This window comes from Coregonus lavaretus (assembly GCF_964263955.1).
Source record: "Coregonus lavaretus genome assembly, chromosome: 7".
Classification (NCBI taxonomy): Eukaryota; Metazoa; Chordata; class Actinopteri; order Salmoniformes; family Salmonidae; genus Coregonus; species Coregonus lavaretus.
Window position 1 is genome coordinate 8,785,216 of NC_139994.1, and position 20,595 is coordinate 8,805,810.

The 20,595-nt window shown below is 43.8% G+C and overlaps 1 protein-coding gene across 1 annotated transcript in view; it reads right to left on the bottom strand.

The window, feature by feature from the left end:
- The window catches only part of LOC311132752 (potassium voltage-gated channel subfamily KQT member 4-like), a gene marked incomplete at both ends in the record, with an annotated part of 99,125 nt that overhangs the window by 2,563 nt on the left and 75,967 nt on the right, over positions 1-20,595 (bottom strand). Inside the window, 5 exons of the mRNA XM_084166048.1 lie at positions 6,752-6,851; positions 7,001-7,227; positions 14,665-14,724; positions 15,757-15,777; positions 18,152-18,277. Of these exons, the coding sequence (XP_084022174.1) occupies positions 6,752-6,851; positions 7,001-7,227; positions 14,665-14,724; positions 15,757-15,777; positions 18,152-18,277 (534 nt within the window). The remainder of the gene's footprint in view (positions 1-6,751; positions 6,852-7,000; positions 7,228-14,664; positions 14,725-15,756; positions 15,778-18,151; positions 18,278-20,595) is intronic.

A 20,595-nucleotide genomic window follows, 5' to 3' on the forward strand; every position in this document is an offset into this window, starting at 1 on the left:
CTAGAATGTGTTGCCTTTGGGTGCCTCACATTGCAGAATTAAACTAGTGAATACTGCAAAAAGTTAACCATGAAACAGTCCTGAGCTTCATCAGTGTAACTACGTAGGTGGGATTAAGTGGGATTTGCAGTCAAAGTCATCTTATCAATATCATTCACAAATGTCCTCATTAAAGGAAACCACTGGAGAGTACCACAGGGATTCCCGTGTGTTGTGGCCTTTGACAATGACATTACTCCTGTATTACCAATGAGAAACGTAGAGCCATGTATAGAATACTGACTGTATACAGATGAAGTCGGAAGTTTACATACACTTAGTTTGGAGTCATTAAAACTCATTTTTCAACCACTCCACAAATGTCTTGTTAACAAACTATAGTTTTGGCAAGTCGGTTAGGACATCTACTTTGTGCATGACAATTAATTTTTACAACAATTATTTACAGACAGATTATTTCACTTATAATTCACTGTATCACAATTCCAGTGGGTCAGAAGTTTACATACACTAAATTGACTGTGCCTTTCAACAGCTTGGAAAATTCCAGAAAATGATGTTATGGCTTTAGAAGCTTCTGATAGGCTAATTGACATCATTTGAGTCAATTGGAGGTGTACCTGTGGATGTATTTCAAGGCCTACCTTCAATCTCAGTGCCTCTTTGCTTGACATCATGAGAAAATCAAAAGAAATCAGCCAAGACCTCAGAAAAAAAATTTGTAGACCTCCACATGTCTGGTTCATCCTTGGGAGCAATTTCCAAACGCCTGAAGGTACCACGTTCATCTGTACAAACAATAGTAGGCAAGTATAAACACCATGGGACCAGGCAGCCATCATACCGCTCAGGAAGGAGACGCGTTCGGTCTCCTAGAGATTAACGTACTTTGGTGCGAAAAGTGCAAATCAATCCCAGAACAACAGCAAAAGACCTTGTAAAGATGCTGGAGGAAACAGGTACAAAAGTATCTATATCCACAGTAAAACGAGTCCTATATCGACATAACCTGAAAGGCCGCTCAGCAAGGAAGAAGCCACTGCTCCAAAACCGCCATAAAAAAGCCAGACTACGGTTTGCAACTGCACATGGGGGCAAAGAACATACTTTTTGGAGAAACATCCTCTGGTCTGATGAAACAAAAATTGAACTGTTTAGCCATAATGACCATCGTTATATTTGGAGGAAAAAGGGGGATGCTTGCAAGCCGAAGAACACCATCCCAACCGTGAAGCATGGGGTGGCAGCATCATGCTGTGGGGATGCTTTGCTGCAGGAGGGTCTGGTGCACAAAATAGATGGCATCATGAGGAAGGAAAATTATGTTGATATATTGAAGCAACATCTCAAGACATCAGTCAGGAAGTTAAAGCTTGAACTGAAAAAGTGTGTGCGAGCAAGGAGGCCTACCAACCTGACTCAGTTACACCAGTTCTGTCAGGAGGAATGGGCCAAAATTCACCCAACTTATTGTGGGAAGCTTGTGGAAGGCTACCCGAAACGTTTGACCTAAGTTAAACAATTTAAAGGCAACGCTACCAAATACTAATTGAGTGTATGTAAACTTCTGACCCACTGGGAATGTGATGAAAGAAATAAAAACTGAAATAAATCATTCTCTCCACTATTATTCTGACATTTCACATTCTTAAAATAAAGTGGTGATCCTAACTAACCTAAGACAGGGAATTATTACTAGGATTAAATGTCAGGAATTGTGAAAAACTGAGTTTCAATGTATTTGGCTAAGGTTTATGTAAACTTCCGACTTCAACTGTACATATCTCTAATCGACGCCCTTGTTCCGGTGCACTGTGTAAGGAGAGAGGGACACACTTGGTTTTCTGCACACCCTGGCCCTCTGCTTAGTCAGCCTCTCTCTCTCTCACACACACACACACAGAACATTTTAGTCATTTAGCAGACGCTCTTATCCAGAGCGACTTAGTTAGTGAGTGCATAAATTTTTTCATACTGGCCCCCCGTGGGAAACGAACCCACAACCCTGGCGTTGCAAGAGCCATGCTGTACCAACTGAGCTACACGGGGCTGTGTGTGTCTAGTCTACCTCCTCTCCTCTGTGAGATAGCTGTGTGTGTGTGTGTGTGTGTGTGTGTGTGTGTGTGTGTGTGTGGTGACCCCACAGTTAGAGGACAGAGACAGATGCTCTGACTCCTAGCGTGCAAAGCTAATTATATTCACATCCACCCTCCACCAATCGTTGCCCTTTCCTAGAGAGAAGTAAAGAGTGTGTTGGAGCTGTAGAGTGTTGACTGAACATATATTGGGCAGAGTTCTGGCTGCTTATCACACTATAGGAGAGTAGTCAGCCGCCCGGACACAAAGGTGCTGGCTCGGCAGAATACAGGAAACGCCAAATGTTAGCGTAGCAAAACAGACGCACTTAACCTGTCATCCCAAGCCATGATGGATTGCTCCATGAGTTGGATTGGGCACAGAGGGGAGGGAGGATGGGGGCTGTTTTATGAGGAAACTTCTTCTTCTTTAACATCAGTATGTCATGTCCGGGGGGGGGGGGCTAACAAAAGTGTTAACCATTGTTGGCGACTGAACAACTTGCATGTGCAATGGCAGTTTAGTGATATGTGCTGCAACTAGTGTTTTGATGGCAATCACACACACTCTTCCTCTTTATCTCTCTTCCTCTCACTCTGCAGGAGGGAGAAAGTAGGAAAAGAGGGGTAGTGGTCGACAGCTGGTGCCACAGCAGCCGTCAGCGCACCCTTCCTCCATCCTCCTCACAGGGCACTTGATGCATTCTTGATGACTACTGAGTTTTTCCCGATATATTTTTGCAAGGTATTTTTATAATTTGCAGGTAGATGCATATTTTCTTCTGCCAGGGTGGGTCTCAGGTGTGGGTAAAAGTAAGAGTAAGGAAAAGCAGAAGGGATATGAACAAAAAATCTACATTTTATTTCCATCCTCTAAGGGGTTCTTCAAAGTGCTGAGTCGCTCTCTTCATCTTGTGGTATGATTATATTAATACCTTGGCTGCCTGAAGTATGCCCACTGTAGCTACCTGGTATAGGGGCATAGTTGGCACTGTTGGCACTAAATCATTAGTTTCAAGCTCAGAGGCTCTGGTAGACAAATGGAGAAGCACTTGAGGCGATAGCATCAGTACCAAAAAGTTATTGAGATCTGGACCAAATATATTCAAGTCGGCATTGAATATGCAAGACAGCATTCGGTCGTTTTTGGTTTGGTTTTATGTGAATGACTCATGGCATGGCATCAGCAGTGAAGTTAGTGTGATGGAGGGGGACACTTTAAAAAATATGTTTTATTGTCACATACACCGGATAGGTGCAGTGAAATGTGTTGTTTTACAGGGTCAGCCATAGTAGTACGGCGCCCCTGGAGCAAATGAGGTTTAAGTGCCTTGCTCAAGGGCACAGACAGATTTTTCACCTCGGGAGTCTTCCTCGGGTATTCAAACCAGTGACATTTCAGTTACAGGGCCAATGCTCTAACCGCTAGGCTACCTGACGCCTTGAACACCAAAAGAGGAACTACTGCTTACATGAGCTCAATCAACAGCTAACTTTAAAAGCAGAGCACTTCTTTAAAATCCTTACAAAAACGGGGGATCAAACAATAGGCAAACGGTAGACTTTCCAAACTCTGGATAAAACCGTTTCAAAAATATAAAAGGTTCACAACTGTACAGAAATACAGAAGTTGACTACGAGTGGCTTTAGCAGAACTTGATTTGTTTGAGGTGAGTACTACAGCGAGTAGACAGATCTCTCTCCTCCTCCTCTCTCTCCCTCTAACAATCCCTCCATATCCCAAACAGCACACTCCACACATTTACACAGGCAGGTAGGCAGGCTGAGTAACTACAGTGGGGAAAAAAAGTATTTAGTCAGCCACCAATTGTGCAAGTTCTCCCACTTAAAAAGATGAGAGGCGCCTGTAATTTTCATCATAGGTACACGTCAACTATGACGGACAAAATGAGAAAAAAAAATCCAGAAAATCACATTGTAGGATTTTTAATGAATTTATTTGCAAATTATGGTGGAAAATAAGTATTTGGTCAATAACAAAAGTTTCTCAATACTTTGTTATATACCCTTTGTTGGCAATGACACAGGTCAAACGTTTTCTGTAAGTCTTCACAAGGTTTTCACACACTGTTGCTGGTATTTTGGCCCATTCCTCCATGCAGATCTCCTCTAGAGCAGTGATGTTTTGGGGCTGTCGCTGGGCAACACAGACTTTCAACTCCCTCCAAAGATTTTCTATGGGGTTGAGATCTGGAGACTGGCTAGGCCACTCCAGGACCTTGAAATGCTTCTTACGAAGCCACTCCTTTGTTGCCCGGGCGGTGTGTTTGGGATCATTGTCATGCTGAAAGACCCAGCCACGTTTCATCTTCAACGCCCTTGAAGATGGAAGGAGGTTTTCACTCAAAATCTCACGATACATGGCCCCATTCATTCTTTCCTTTACACGGATCAGTCGTCCTGGTCCCTTTGCAGAAAAACAGCCCCAAAGCATGATGTTTCCACCCCCATGCTTCACAGTAGGTATGGTGTTCTTTGGATGCAACTCAGCATTCTTTGTCCTCCAAACACGACGAGTTGAGTTTTTACCAAAAAGTTCTATTTTGGTTTCATCTGACCATATGACATTCTCCCAATCCTCTTCTGGATCATCCAAATGCACTCTAGCAAACTTCAGACGGGCCTGGACATATACTGACTTAAGCAGGGGGACACGTCTGGCACTGCAGGATTTGAGTCCCTGGCGGCGTAGTGTGTTACTGATGGTAGGCTTTGTTACTTTGGTCCCAGCTCTCTGCAGGTCATTCACTAGGTCCCCCTGTGTGGTTCTGGGATTTTTGCTCACCGTTCTTGTGATCATTTTGACCCCACGGGGTGAGATCTTGCGTGGAGCCCCAGATCGAGGGAGATTATCAGTGGTCTTGTATGTCTTCCATTTCCTAATAATTGCTCCCACAGTTGATTTCTTCAAACCAAGCTGCTTACCTATTGCAGATTCAGTCTTCCCAGCCTGGTGCAGGTCTACAATTTTGTTTCTGGTGTCCTTTGACAGCTCTTTGGTCTTGGCCATAGTGGAGTTTGGAGTGTGACTGTTTGAGGTTGTGGACAGGTGTCTTTTATACTGATAACAAGTTCAAACAGGTGCCATTAATACAGGTAACGAGTGGAGGACAGAGGAGCCTCTTAAAGAAGAAGTTACAGGTCTGTGAGAGCCAGAAATCTTGCTTGTTTGTAGGTGACCAAATACTTATTTTCCACCATAATTTGCAAATAAATTCATTAAAAATCCAACAATGTGATTTTCTGGAGAAAAAAAATCTCAATTTGTCTGTCATAGTTGACGTGTACCTATGATGAAAATTACAGGCCTCTCTCATCTTTTTAAGTGGGAGAACTTGCACAATTGGTGGCTGACTAAATACTTTTTTTCCCCACTGTACATCAGTCTTCCTAAAGTGAAGCCTCAGCATTATAGCCAATGCTAAAATCTACCAGTTTTTTAAAAGACATCGATCTTAGGTGTGGAACTGACATAAGACTCCAGTGTTTCTACGGTGATGTATATACACACACGTCGGCTAAGAATATTTACGTGTCAGTATGGTAGCCAATAGGGCCTACACTCAAATGAATCCAGTCCCAATCCACTATCCCTTTCATATGAACACATGCACTCACATAACCCCTCATACATACAGCATAATATACACAGTGTACACATGGAAACACACACACAATCTGACGCAACATGAAAGATGCTGTGTGTCTGTATGGCTGACCCTGGGGATCTGCCAGTAGTGGTTCAATATAATCCACTCACACAAACTCCCCACAGACCAACCTACCTGCCTCACTGACAGATGTTTGCTGGCAATTGTAGTGTTTTTCTGCCTCCCTCAGTGGAATACGTTTTGCATGTGCGTGCGTGTGTGTAGAGGGATGAAGGATACCTCCAGGATATTTACATGGTTAAGTACAGAGAAACCTCAAGGGGTCGTATTTTTGCCCCCCTGAACACATGGAGCCGTTAATTAGTGCATAGGTTTGCCAGCTATGCATTTTTCTCATTCCTTCACACCATTCTTTCGCTATTCCTTATATCATAGCTAGTTTTTCTAATATTGGAAGTTTCCTTGTGGGCATAGAAATGTGTTCAATGTACACGACTACACTACAGCAGACACAACCTTTGCTTTAAATCAATGTTATATGAAGACTTTGGTCAACAAATTATTATGCTCTATTCCATCAAAGTAAGAAGAGATAAAATAACTGTACAGTAAAGTATAGTGTATATTTTTGGGGGCCAGGGAGTGATCCCTAAAACACCAGTGTATCACTAATATGGAGCTCTGCAATAGACTCTCCATGATTACGGCTCTGTCAGCTGCCCTCTAGCACCGGACCGATTGACTGAGACAAGGTCAGAGCCGAGAACCTGGCCTGCGGCAGGAAGGATCAGTTACCACACTAAAGAGGATATTTCCCTACCGTCAGCTGAAACTGCACACGGCCAGAGCCCACTGGAGGAGCCGGGCATTCATCTTACTCCAGCCACCATAACAGGAAGTACTGTAGGCCCAAATATAATACAAGGGCCTATGGCGACTTTAGGACCAGAGAGGAGACAGGTGACCTGGTTCCATCATGATGTGGGCCAGTAGGTACCCTGTGGGTACAGGTAGGTGTGCTGTGAGAGAGGGTATAGGACTCACCTAACAGCCCGTATCAAGGTCTTCACTGCTGGGATCACCTCCTCCATGGCTACATCACAATATGGTTTGTCCTCAACACTGTCCTCCCCTACTCCTTCCACTGGAGACAGGACAGCAACAATACAGTTAGGGTGAGAGGGAAGGAGTGAGTGAGTGCGTACAAGAACATACGTGAGAGAGACAGTATGTCAGTATGTACTGTATAAGTGTGTATGTGTTTGTGGGAGTGAGTTAAGTCCCAGTTCCCACCGTCTGTAGGAGGTCTGGGTTTGAGTCGTAGGGAGGTGCGGAACCGCGTGCGGTCGTTGAAGCTCCAGCTCTTCTGCACCTTTCCGGGACTGGTGGCTTCTGGGACGTTCTCTGTGCTGGGCGACTGGCGGACACTCGTCCCGGGAGGCAGCGGGGATGCCTTGTTCCGACTCGTCTGGGACGAACGGGAGTTGTTCAGCCGCATCCGGTCTCGGAATCCCATTTTGCTGCTGCTGGAACAATGAAGGAAATGAACCTGTGTCCACATGTTTATTGAATTAATTACCACTATTATCTGCCACTTAGGACATCCTTAGAGTTCTGTTGTGTGATTTTCATAATTGAATATAGGTCCATAGTGTCCAGTAGATGATCCAGTTGTTTTAGACCCTGAGTTTAGCCAATCAGCAGAGCAGCAGTCCCAGGTAGTTAGCAGGTACACACAGCAGTACACTAGATAGTGTGTAGCTACTGACTCCCATTACAACAGTCACACATAGCATACTCAGTGACCAACAAAGCACAGACAAAATAACAGAGAAATACCTTCAGACAGGGAGATTACACACATACATGACTGACTGATTTACTGACTGACTGGCTGGCTGTCTGATTTCCTGACTGGCTGGCTGATTTACTGACTGGCTGGCTGATTTATGAAAACTGCAAACCACATATCCTGAGGCTGCATTTATTGTAGCAGGGGATTTTAACAAAGCAAATTTGAGGACTAGGCTGCCAAAGTTCTATCAACATATCGACTGTTGTACTCGTGCTGCTAAAATCCTCGACCATTGCTATTCAAACTTCCGGGATGGTTATAAGGCACTCGCCCGCCCTCCTTTCGGCAAATCTGACCACGACTCCATTTTGCTTCTCCCTTCCTATAGGCAGAAACTCAAACAGGAAGTACCCGTGCTAAGGACTATTCAACGCTGGTCTGACCAATCGGAATCCACGCTTCAAGATTGTTTTGATCACACGGACTGGGATATGTTCTGGGTAGCTTCCGAAAATAATTTAGACGAATACACTGAAACAGTGACTGAGTTTATCAAGAAGTGTATAGGTGATGTTGTGCCCACTGTGACTATTAAAATCTACCCTAACCAGAAACCGTGGATAGACGGCAGCATTCGTGCAAATCTAAAAGCGCGAACCACCGCATTCAACCATGGCAAGGTGACTAGGAATATGGCAGAATACAAACAGTGTAGCTACTCACTCTGCAAGGCAATTAAACTGGCAAAACATCAGTATAGAGACAAAGTGGAGTCGCAATTCAACGGCTCAGACACGAGACGTATGTGGCGGGGTCTACAGACAATCACGGACTACAAAAAGAAAACCAGCCACGTCGCCGACACCAACGTCTCGCTTCCAGACAAGCAAAACTCCTTCTTCGCCCGCTTTGAGGATAACACAGTGCCACTGACGAGGCCCACTACCAAGGACTGTGGCCTCTCCTTCTCCATGGCCGACGTGATTAAGACTTTAAGCATGTTAACCCCCGCAAGGCTGTTGGCCCAGATGTCATCCCTAACATCTCCACTTCGCTGATCCTCAACACTGGGGCCCCACAAGGGTGCTTGCTCAGCCCCCTCCTGTACTCCCTGTTCACCCATGACTGCGTGGCCAAGCACGCCTCCAACTCAATCATCAAGTTTGCAGATGACACAACAGCTTGATTACCAACAATGACGAGAACGCCTACAGGGAGGAAGTGAGGGCTCTGGGAGTGTGGTGCCAGGAAAATAACCTCACCTCACTTAACATCAACAAAACAAAAGGAGATGATCGTGGACTTCAGGAAACAGCAGAGGGTGCACCCCCCTATCCACATCAACGGGACAGCAGTGGAGAAGGTGGAAAGCTTCAAGTTCCTTGGCGTACACATCACCGACAAACTGAAATGGTCCACCCACGCAGACAGTGTGGTGAAGAAGGCGCAACAGAGCCTCTTCAACCTCAGGAGGATGAAGAAATTCGGCTTAGCACCTAAAACCCTAACAAACTTTTACAGATGCACAATTGATAGCATCCTGTCGGGCTGTATCACCGCCTGGTACGGCAACTGCACCGCCCACAACTGCAGGGCTCTCCAGAGGGTGGTGCGGTCTGCCGAACGCATTACCGGGGGCAAACTACCCACCCTCCAAGACACATACATTTACGTCATTTAGCAGACGCTCTTATCCAGAGCGACTTACAAATTGGTGCATTCAACTTATGATAGCCAGTGGGACAACCACCTTTTTTTTTTTAAATCTTTTTTTATGTTTTTTTTATGGGGGGGTAGAAGGATTACTGTTATATACAACACCCGATGTCACAGTAAGGCCAAAAAGATCATCAAGGACATCAACCACCCGAGCCACTGCCTGTTCACCCTGCTATCATCCAGAAGGCGAGGTCAGTACAGGTGCATCAAAGCTGGGACTGAGGGAATGGAAAAACAGCTTCTATCTCAAGGCCATCAGACTGTTGAATAGCCATCACTAGCACATTAGAGGCTGCTGCTGCCCATTGAAATCACTGGCCACTTTAAGAAATGGAACACTAGTCACTTTAATAATGTTTACATATCTTGCACTACTCATCTCATATGTACAGTGAGGGAAAAAAAGTATTTGATCCCCTGCTGCTTTTGTATGTTTTCCCACTGACAAAGAAATGATCAGTCTATAATTTTAATGGTAGGTTTATTTGAACAGTGAGAGACAGAATAACAACAACAAAATCCAGAAAAATGCATGTCAAAAATGTTATAAATTGATTTGCATTTTAATGAGGGAAATAAGTATTTGACCCCCTCTCAATCAGAAAGATTGCTGGCTCCCAGGTGTCTTTTATACAGGTAACGAGCTGAGATTAGGAGCACACTCTTAAAGGGAGTGCTCCTAATCTCAGTTTGTTACCTGTATAAAAGACACCTGTTCACAGAAGCAATCAATCAATCAGATTCCAAACTCTCAACCATGGCCAAGACCAAAGAGCTCTCCAAGGATGTCAGGGACAAGATTGTAGACCTACACAAGGCTGGAATGGGCTACAATACCATCGCCATGCAGCTTGGTGAGAAGGTGACAACAGTTGGTGCGATTTTTCGCAAATGGAAGAAACACAAAATAACTGTCAATCTCCCTCGGCCTGGGGCTCCATGCAAGATCTCACCTCGTGGAGTTGCAATGATCATGAGAACGGTGAGGAATCAGCCCAGAACTACACGGGAGGATCTTATCAATGACGCCGTGAAGGACTGAAATCCTGCAGTGCCCGCAAGGTCCCCCTGCTCAAGAAAGCACATATACAGGCCCGTCTGAAGTTTGCCAATGAACATCTGAATGATTCAGAGGAGAACTGGGTTAAAGTGTTGTGGTCAGATGAGACCAAAATGGAGCTCTTTGGCATCAACTCAACTCGCCGTGTTTGGAGGAGGAGGAATGCTGCCTATGACCCCAAGAACACCATACCCACCGTCAAACATGGAGGTGGAAACATTATGCTTTGGGGGTGCTTTTCTGCTAAGGGGACAGGACAACTTCACCGCATCAAAGGGACGATGGACGGGGCCATGTACCATCAAATCTTGGGTGAGAACCTCCTTCCCTCAGCCAGGGCATTGAAAATGGGTCGTGAATGGGTATTCCAGCATGACAATGACCCAAAACACACGGCCAAGGCAACAAAGGAGTGGCTCAAGAAGAAGCACATTAAGGTCCTGGAGTGGCCTAGCCAGTCTCCAGACCTTAATCCCATAGAAAATATGTGGATGGAGCTGAAGGTTCCAGTTGCCAAGCGTCAGCCTCAAAACCTTAATGACTTGGAGAAGATCTGCAAAGAGGAGTGGGACAAAATCCCTCCTCAGATGTGTGCAAATCTGGTGGCCAACTACAAGAAACGTCTGACCTCTGTGATTGCCAACAAGGGTTTTGCCACCAAGTACTAAGTCATGTTTTGCAGAGGGGTCAAATACTTATTTCCGTCATTAAAATGCAAATCAATTTATAACATTTTTGCATGTGTTTTCCTGGATTTTTTTGTGGTTATTCTGTATCTCACTGTTCAAATAAACCTACCATTAAAATTATAGACTGATCATGTCTTTGTCAGTGGGCAAACGTACAAAATCAGCAGGGGATCAAATACTTTTTTCCCCTCACTGTATATACTGCATTCTATTCTATAATATTCTACTGTACCTTAGTCCATGCCGCTCTGTCATTGCTTGTCCATATATGTATATATTCTTAAAATCCCATTCCTTACTAGTTGTGTGTGTATTGGGTATATGTTGTGAAATTGTTAGATATTACTGCACTGTCGGAGCTAGAAGCACAAGCATTTCGCTACACCCGCTATAACATCTGCTAAACACGTGTATGTGACAAATAAAATTTTATTTGGATTTGGATTTACTGACTGGCTGGATGATTTACTGACTGGCAGATTCACTGACTGACTGGCTGATTTAATGACTGGCTGATTTACTGGTTGACTGACTGGCTGATTTACTGACTGGCTGACGGGGGACGGGGGGGTGAAAACAGAATGCATCACTAACTCCTATATAGTGCATTCGGAAAGTATTCAGACCTTGACTTTTTCCACATTTTGTTACGTTACAGCCTTATTCTAAAATTGATTAAATAAAGCGAAAACAGGTTTTTAGAAATTTCTGCACATTTATTTACAATAAATCCCATAAATACCTTATTTGCATAAGGATTCATACCCTTTGCCATGAGACTCGAAATTGAGTTCAGGTGCATCCTGTTTACATTGATCATCCTTGAGATGTTTCTACAACTTGATTGTTGTCCACCTGTGGTAAATTCAATTGATTGGACCTGATTTGGAAAGACACACACCTTTCTATATAAGGCCCCACAGTTGATAGTGCATGTCAGAGCAAAAGCCATGAGGTTGAAGGAATTGTCTGTAGAGCTACGAGACAGGATTGTGTCGAGGCACAGATCTGGGGAAGGGTACCAAAAAATGTCTGCAGTATTTAAGGTCCCCAAGAACACAGTGGCCTCCATTATTCTTAAATAGAAGAAGTTTGGAACCACCAACCGCCCGGCCAAACAGAGCAATCGGGGGAGAATGGCCTTGGTCAGGGAGGTGACCAAGAACCCGATGGGCACTCTGACAGAGCTCCAGAGTACCTCTGTGGAGATGGGAGAACCTTCCAGAAGGACAACCATCTCTGCAGCACTCCACCAATCAGGCCTTTACGGTAGAGTGGCCAGACGGAACCCACTCAGTAAAAAGACCTGAAAATAGCTGTGCAGCGATGCTCCCCATCCAACCTGACAGAGCTTGAGAGGATCTGCAGAGAAGAATGGGAGAAACTCCCCAAATACAGGTTTGCCAAGCTTGTAGCGTCATACCCAAGAAGACTTGAGGCTGTATTCACTGCCAAAGGTGCTTCAACAAAGTACTGAGTAAAGCGTGAGTAATGAGTGCGTGTGAGTGAGTGCGTGTGTCACAGTGATCTTTTCTTGTGTGTGTGTGTGTGTGTGTGTGTGTGTGTGTGTGTGTGTGTGTGTATGTATGTATGTGTATGTCAGTGTGCATCTACAGTGCCTTGCAAAAGTATTCATCCCCCTTGGCGTTTTGTTTACGCTGATATAATCCTTGTTTGTGTGCTGGCCTGCCATTTAAATTAATATTTCAATAGCTGAAAAGACCATTACGGGAAATGGCATTTCATACGTCGGAGCTGAAATGCTCAGGTTGACTTAGAAAGGGAGGGTGGACAGAGTAAGATGTTGAATTCCTGTTAGCCCTTTGCATGCCATTGGGAAGGAAATAAAATAAAAGGGACGTATTTAGGGTGAAAAATACAGCTATATCCTCCAAAGACATGCACGGTATACTGAGCAAAGGATTTGAAGAGAAACATTTTAGCAGACGAAAGGGAAAAAGTTAAATTTTCGAAAAACCTGTTTTCGCTTTGTCATTATGGGGTATTGTGTGTAGATTGATGAGGGAAAAAAATCAATTTTATCCATTTTAGAATAAGGCTGTAACGTTAGAAAATATGGAAAAAGTAAAGGGTTCTGAATATTTTCCAAAAGCAATGTATGCACTTCCAAGTGTGAATAAGCACATGGGCATCAACACTATGACAGGGATGGCATCTCTATCTCTCACCAAACCCCTTAACCAGACTGCTATTATGCACAGTAAGGCATAACGAGAGCGGCTGAGGATGTCTGTTTTCCACTGAGAAGACAGCATGAGGCCATTCAAGACAACAGAGTCCTCCTAACAGTCAGTACTCTATACCCATAAGGTACTGTAGCATTGAGAATGTACTTTAATCTCTCTCTGTTTACGTTCCAAACAGCACCCTATTCCCTTTATAATGCACTACTTATGACCAGGGCCCATAGGTTAAAAGGTGTATATATAGGGAATAGGGTGCAATTTGGGACGTACACTCTGACCACTTACATGTTACAAATTCACAAAGCATTTCAAATGTCACGCACCAGAGAACGATTAGAGACATGTTGTTTACGCTGATATAATCCTTGTTTGTGCGCTGGCCTGCCATTTAAATTAATATTTCAATAGCTGAAAGACCATTAGGGGAAATGGCATTTCATACGTCGGAGCTGAAATGCTCAGGTTGACTTAGGGGGAGGGTGGACAGAGTAAGATGTTGAATTACTGTTAGCCCTTTGCATGCCATTGGGAAGGAAATAAAATAAAAGGGACATATTTAGGGTGAGAAATACAGCTATATCCTCCAAAGACATGCACGGTATACTGAGCAAAGGATTTGAAGAGAAACACTTTAGCAGACGAGAGGGAAAAATCTATCGGGAGGGAAATGTTTCTACATGGGTTTTTGTTGAGTGGGAACGATTCGCAAAAGTACAACACGGATATGGTTGCATTGCATGCAGAATAATTTGAACCATCTCTCCAGAAATCACTACAGAGCAGAATTGATCAAAGAAAGCATGCGTGAAAGATGTGTACAATTAACAGTCATGCAACTGTATTAAGAAAACAGAATGCGTGACTTTCTAACTATTTGACCTTTTCATAAAAAATAAAAAAAACATTTTGCACAACCTTCTGTACAAAAGGTTAAATATGTTATTTTAAAAAATCTGTAAGAGTGTGAGGAGGCCAATGCTGACATTAGATCCACATAAACCATGAAACATTCCTAAGAATTCCTTTGGTTTTCCAATAAAGAATGCATGGTTTATTGTGTCCTCCAGTTCACTGAAAGAAAGTGGTTTACAACAGTTGTCCTTTAAACAGAACACCCTGTCATTAACTCACACAGTAAAGGCTCAGTCCAATATGTCTACACCAGAGCAGAGTGTTTCCCATTCTCAAAGATCAATTACAATTGCAATTTATGTTCAACAAATTTCAGCCATTTTTAGCCTGATGACCATCCTCAATGACGAGTGTCTTCACACTATGCTAAATGAAGAGACTAAAACCAACTCCTTATTGAAAGTGGGATATTTCGAGGCACCAACTCCTTATTCGAAGGAGAAAATTTACAGAGACACACACTGCACTGGGCCAGAAGGCTTTGGGACTCTCAGGCAGAGTGAAGGGGGTAGTGTGTGAGTAAGGGAGGATGGGGTGCTGGCGTGCCCCGTGCACAGGCTTGTCACCGTGGATACCTCTGCTGCTTGCGGCCAGCGTGAATCCAGAAGAGACCCCGCTTTTTAGAAACAAACTGACTGAGGAGACACAAGGCAGAGGGAGGGTGAGGAGAAGAGGAGGAGAGGAGGAGGAGAGGAGAAGAGGAAGAGGACGAAGGAGAAGAGGAGGAGGAGAGAGGAGAAGAGGAGGAGAGAGGAGAAGAGGAGAGGAGAAGAGGAGAGGAGAGGAGAAGAGGAGAAGAAAGGGTGAGGGGTGCAGAGGAGGAAAGGAAGAGGAGGAAAGGAAGAGGAGGAGATTAAGAGGAGGAGAGAAGAAATGGAGAGAAGAGGAGGAGAAGAAGAGGGGGTGGGGAGGAGAAGAAGAGGGGGTGGGGGGGAGAAGAGGAGGAGGAGGAAAGGATAATTGGGAGAGAGGAGGCAGGGTACGCAGGTAGTGAGATCAGAAAGGTGAGGGGCAGAGGGAGGTGAAAAGGAGTAGCCCACTACTGCAACTCAACAGTCTTAAATGGCTTCCTTTCACCTTGAAGGTTTGCCAGTGAAAGCATGTGTCCCTGTTGGCCCCCAACATATTGCTTTCGCCTACATCTTTGGTTTCAGACCAGACGAAGGAAAGGAGGCAACGAAAGAAAGCTACATCAATTTACTGAGACACACACCCCATTGAGGAGGGAGGTGTTGAGTTGGGGATGTACTGTAGGTAGTAGGAGAGTATGTAGAGGAAGCAGTCCACTTGAGTATATCCATGATTAGACTTCAGCCGCCTTTCCAGAAGGTCTAAGTAATTAGCTCCACACCTATCCATTGGCTTTTTGACTTGGGAGACACACTGCCATCAATGTGTGTTAATTAGATATTTCTGTACATGCAGTACTATTCAATCTACTGTACAACAAATACAGTATAATCTGGTTCATATTGAGGGGCTACAAGACCAAACATATACCTTGGAAAACATGGCATGTTATTGTATGCATCGGTCATGCTGGGTTGTCCCCCATTGTTTTTCCCATTACTATGTTGGAACCATGCCTGTATGATCAGAGGACTTCCTAGCTGGATTTGTCAGAGAGAGAATGCAGAGACACACACATTCAGAAGACAAGAACAAACCTGCAAGGGACTTCTGCCTTCCTGAGAACAGGGTTGAAGGAGGGAAGGCATGGAAGAGAAGCAGATGACGAGAGAGAGAGAGAGAGAGAGAGAGAGAGAGAGAGAGAGAGAGAGAGAGAGAGAGAGAGAGAGAGAGAGAGAGAGAGAGAGAGAGAGAGAGAGAGAGAGAGAGAGAGAGAGAGAGAGAGAGAGAGAGAGAGAGAGGATGAATGGATGAGGGTGATGGAGTTGACATGAGGATGAATCAGACGAGGAAAGTGAATGAGAGGCAGACAGAGATGGAGCAGGTGGTGCTGTTATTTACACACAGGTCTGGAATCAGTATTAGTGACAGGTGGTTATATACACAACAGCACATCCACACAGGAACCACAGACCAGGGAACAGCCAGCATTTCTTTCTAAACCAGCTCGATGCTATAAGGAGTTAAACCCGCGGTATCCTCTGGTGAACCACAGTCACAAATGAGAGCGTGTGAGTGAGTGCGTGTGTTACGGTGATCTTTTCCTGTGTATATGTCAGTATGCATCTACAGTGCCTTGCAAAAGTATTCATCCCCTTTGGCGTTTTTCCTATTTTGCTGCATTACAACCTGTAATTTAAATGGATTTTTATTTGGATTTCATGTAATGGACATACACAAAAGTCCAAATTGGTGAAGTGAAATGAAAAAAATAACTTGTTTCAAACAATTCTAAAAAATAAATTACGGAAAAGAGGTGCGTGCGTATGTATTCACACCCTTTGCTATGAAGCCACTAAATAAGATCTGGTGCAACAAATTACCTTCAGAAGTCACATAATTAGTTAAATAAAGTCCACCTGTGTGCAATCTAAGTGTCACTTTTCATTTCATTTTATTTTTCATTTTAGTCATTTAGCAGACGCTCTTATCCAGAGCGACTTACATGAGCAATTAGGGTTAAGTGCCTTGCTCAAGGGCACATCGACAGATTTTTCACCTAGTCGGCTCGGGGATTAGAACCAGCAACCTTTCGGTTACTGGCACAACGGTCTTAACCACTAAGCTACCTGCCGCCCATATACTGTCACATGATCTCAGTATATATACACCTGTACTGGAAGGCCCCAGAGTCTGCAACACCACTAAGCAAGGGGCACCACCAAGCAAGTGGCACCATGAAGACCAAGGAACTCTCCAAACAGGTCAGGGACAAAGTTGTGGAGAAGTACAGATCAGGGTTGGGTTATAAAAAAATATTCGAAACTTTGAACATCCCACGGAGCACCATTAAATCCATTATTATTATTAAAAAATGGGAAGAATATGGCACCACAACAAACCTGCCAAGAGAGGGCCGCCCACCAAAACTCACAGACCAGGCAAGTACGACATTAATCAGAGGCAACAAAGAGACCAAAGATAACCCTGAAGGAGCTGCAAAGCTCCACAGCGGAGATTAGAGTATCTGTCCATAGGACCACTTTAAGCCGTACACTCCACAGAGCTGGGCTTTACAGAAGAGTGGCCAGAAAAAAAGCCATTGCTTAAAGAAAAAAATAAGCAAACACGTTTGGTGTTCTCCAAAAGGCATGTGGGAGACTCCCCAAACATATGGAAGAACGTACTCTGGTCAGATGAGACTAAAATTGAGCTTTTTGACCATCAAGGAAAACGCTATGTCTGGCACAAACCCAACACCTCTCATCACCCTAAGAACACCATCCCCACAGTGAAGCATGGTGGTGGCAGCATCATGCTGTGGATATGTTTTTGCATTGGCAGGGACTGGGAAACTGGGAAACTGGTCAGAATTGAAGGAATGATGGATGGCGCTAAATACAGGGAAATTCTTGAGGGAAACCGGTTTCAGTCTTCCAGAGATTTGAGACTAGGACGGAGGTTCACCTTCCAGCAGGACAATGACCCTAAGCATACTGCTAAAGCAACACTTGAGTGGTTTAAGGGGAAACATTTAAATGTCTTGGAATGGCCTAGTCAAAGGCCAGACCTCAATCCAATTGAAAATCTGTGGTATGACTTAAAGATTGCTGTACACCAGCAGATCTCATCCAACCTGAAGGAGCTGGAGCAGTTTTGCCTTGCAGAATGGGCAAAAATCCCAGTGGCTAGATGTGCCAAGCTTATTAATTGCTGCAAAAGGTGGCTCTACAAAGTATTGACTTATGCATGCTCAAGGTCTGTTTTTTTGTCTTATTTCACAAGAAAAAATATTTTGCATCTTCAAAGTGGTAGGCATGTTGTGTAAATCAAATGATACAAACCCCCAAAAAATCTATTTTAATTCCAGGTTGTAAGGCAACAAAATAGGAAAAATGCCAAGGGGGTGAATACTTTCGCAAGCCACTGTATATATCAGTCTGTCGTATATCTCTCTGTGTGTGTGTGTGTGTGTGTGTAGTACATGCGTACCTGTCCCCTGACAGGTAGGGGGAGCTGTAGGGCCGTAGCCCGGACAGCAGGGTGTGGTGGGAGTTGTGAAGGACCTTCTTGGCACTACGCCGTCGCTGAAGGTGACTGAACAGTAGAGTCAGTTCTCTGACCCCATGTGCACAAAAAACAAAAACAAAAGAAAGAAACGACAAAACAACAACTTATAAAAAGGATGTCAAATCAAGGGTCAAAACATTAAAAAGAGGGGGATCATTTATATGTAATTCATCAAAATGAAGTCTGAGAAATATTGATGGCGCCATCAACACACTTTTGTTACTGGACACAGAGCTAAGAGGCAAAAATGGCAAATGTAAATCATGAAAGCCCCCCTCTTTTTAAACAAACAAAATTAGTCAAATTAATATGTAAATACTTACATAAAATAGGAGAATACAATCTTAAGAAATGAACAGATAAACAATGGAGAAACGTGCAGAACTTAAAAAGGGAGAATGAAAATGAATGAAAGTGCACCCCACCATTTTAGATCAGGAGGATAGAATGCCCACGGTCACCACTGGTAAAACCAACTCAATTGCTGGGATATTGATCATTTTTGTACATGTGTGTATGTTCATGTGTGTGTGTGTGTGTGTCAAGTTTACATACACTTAGGTTGGAGTCATTAAAAATCGTTTTTCAACCACTCCACAAATTTCTTGTTAACAAACTATAGTTTTGGCAAGTCGGTTAGGACATCTACTTTGTGCATGACACAAGTAATTTTTCCAACAATTGTTTACAGACAGATTATTTCACTTATAATTCACTGTATCACAATTCCAGTGGGTCAGAAGTTTACATACACTAAGTTGACTTAGTGCCTTTAAACAGCTTGGAAATTTCCAGAAAATGGCTTTAGAAGCTTCTGATAGGCTAATTGACATCATTTGAGTCAATTGGAGGTGTACCTGTGGATGTATCTCAAGGCCTACATTCAAACTCAGTGCCTCTTTGCTTGACATCATGGGAAAATCAAAAGAAATCAGCCAAGACCTCAGAAAAGAAATTGTAGACCTCCACAAGTCTGGTTCATCCTTGGGAGCAATTTCCAAACGCCTGAAGGTACCGCGTTCATCTGTACAAACAATAGTACGCAAGTATAAACCCCATGGGACCACGCAGCCGTCATACCGCTCAGGAAGGAGACGAGTTCTGTCTCCTAGAGATGAACGTACTTTGGTGCGAAAAGTGCAAATCAATCCCAGAACAACAGCAAAGGACCTTGTGAAGATGCTGGAGGAAACGGGTACAAAAGTATCTATATCCACAGTAAAACGAGTCCTATATCGACATAACCTGAAAGGCCGCTCAGCAAGGAAGAAGCCACTGCTCCAAAACCGCCATAAATAAGCCAGACTACGGTTTGCAACTGCACATGGGGACAAAGATCGTACTTTTTGGAGAATGTCCTCTGGTCTGATGAAACAAAAATAGAACTGTTTGGCCATAATGACCATTGTTATGTTTGGAGGAGAAAGGAGGATGCTTGCAAGCCGAAGAACACCATCCCAACCGTGAAGCACGGGGGTGGCAGCATAATGCTGTGGGGGTGCTTTGCTGCATGAGGGACTGGTGCACTTCACAAAATAGATGGCATCATGAGGAAGGAAAATGATGTGGATATATTGAAGCAACATCTCAAGACATCAGTCAGGAAGTTAAAACTTGGTCGCAAATGGGTCTTCCAAATGGACAATGACCCCAGGCATACTTCCGAAGTTGTGGCAAAATGGCTTAAGGACAACAAAGTCAAGGTATTGGAGTGGCCATCACAAAGCCCTGACCTCAATCCTATAGAACATTTGTGGGCAGAACTGAAAAAGCATGTGCGAGCAAGGTGGCCTACAAACCTGACTCAGTTACACCAGCTCTGTCAGGAGGAATGGGCCAAAATTCACCCAACTTATTGTGGGAAGCTTGTGGAAGGCTACCCGAAATGTTTGACCCAAATTAAACAATTTAAAGGCAACGCTATGAAATACTAATTGAGTGTATGTAAACTTCTGACCCACTGGGAATGTGATGAAAGAAATAAAAGCTGAAATAAATCATTCTCTCTACTATTATTCTGACATTTCACATTCTTAAAATAAAGTGGTGATCCTAAATGACCTAAGACAGGGAATTTTACTAGGATTAAATGTCAGGAAATGTGAAAAACTTAGTTTAAATGTATTTGGCTAAGGTGTTTGTAAACTTCTGACTTCAACTGTAGGTGCAAGTTACATTTAGGTTCTCTTCCTAGATCCTATAATTCATCTGTACAGCCTGTCCTAATCTCCCTATAATGCTCTCTCAATGTTCAAGCAGTGTCAGCTGGCTTTCAAAACCACATTATTTTAGGATAGGTGAGACACGCTTGCTACTCCAAGTCACACCTAAGTCAAATCTACCTGTACAAACATGTTGTCCTTTTA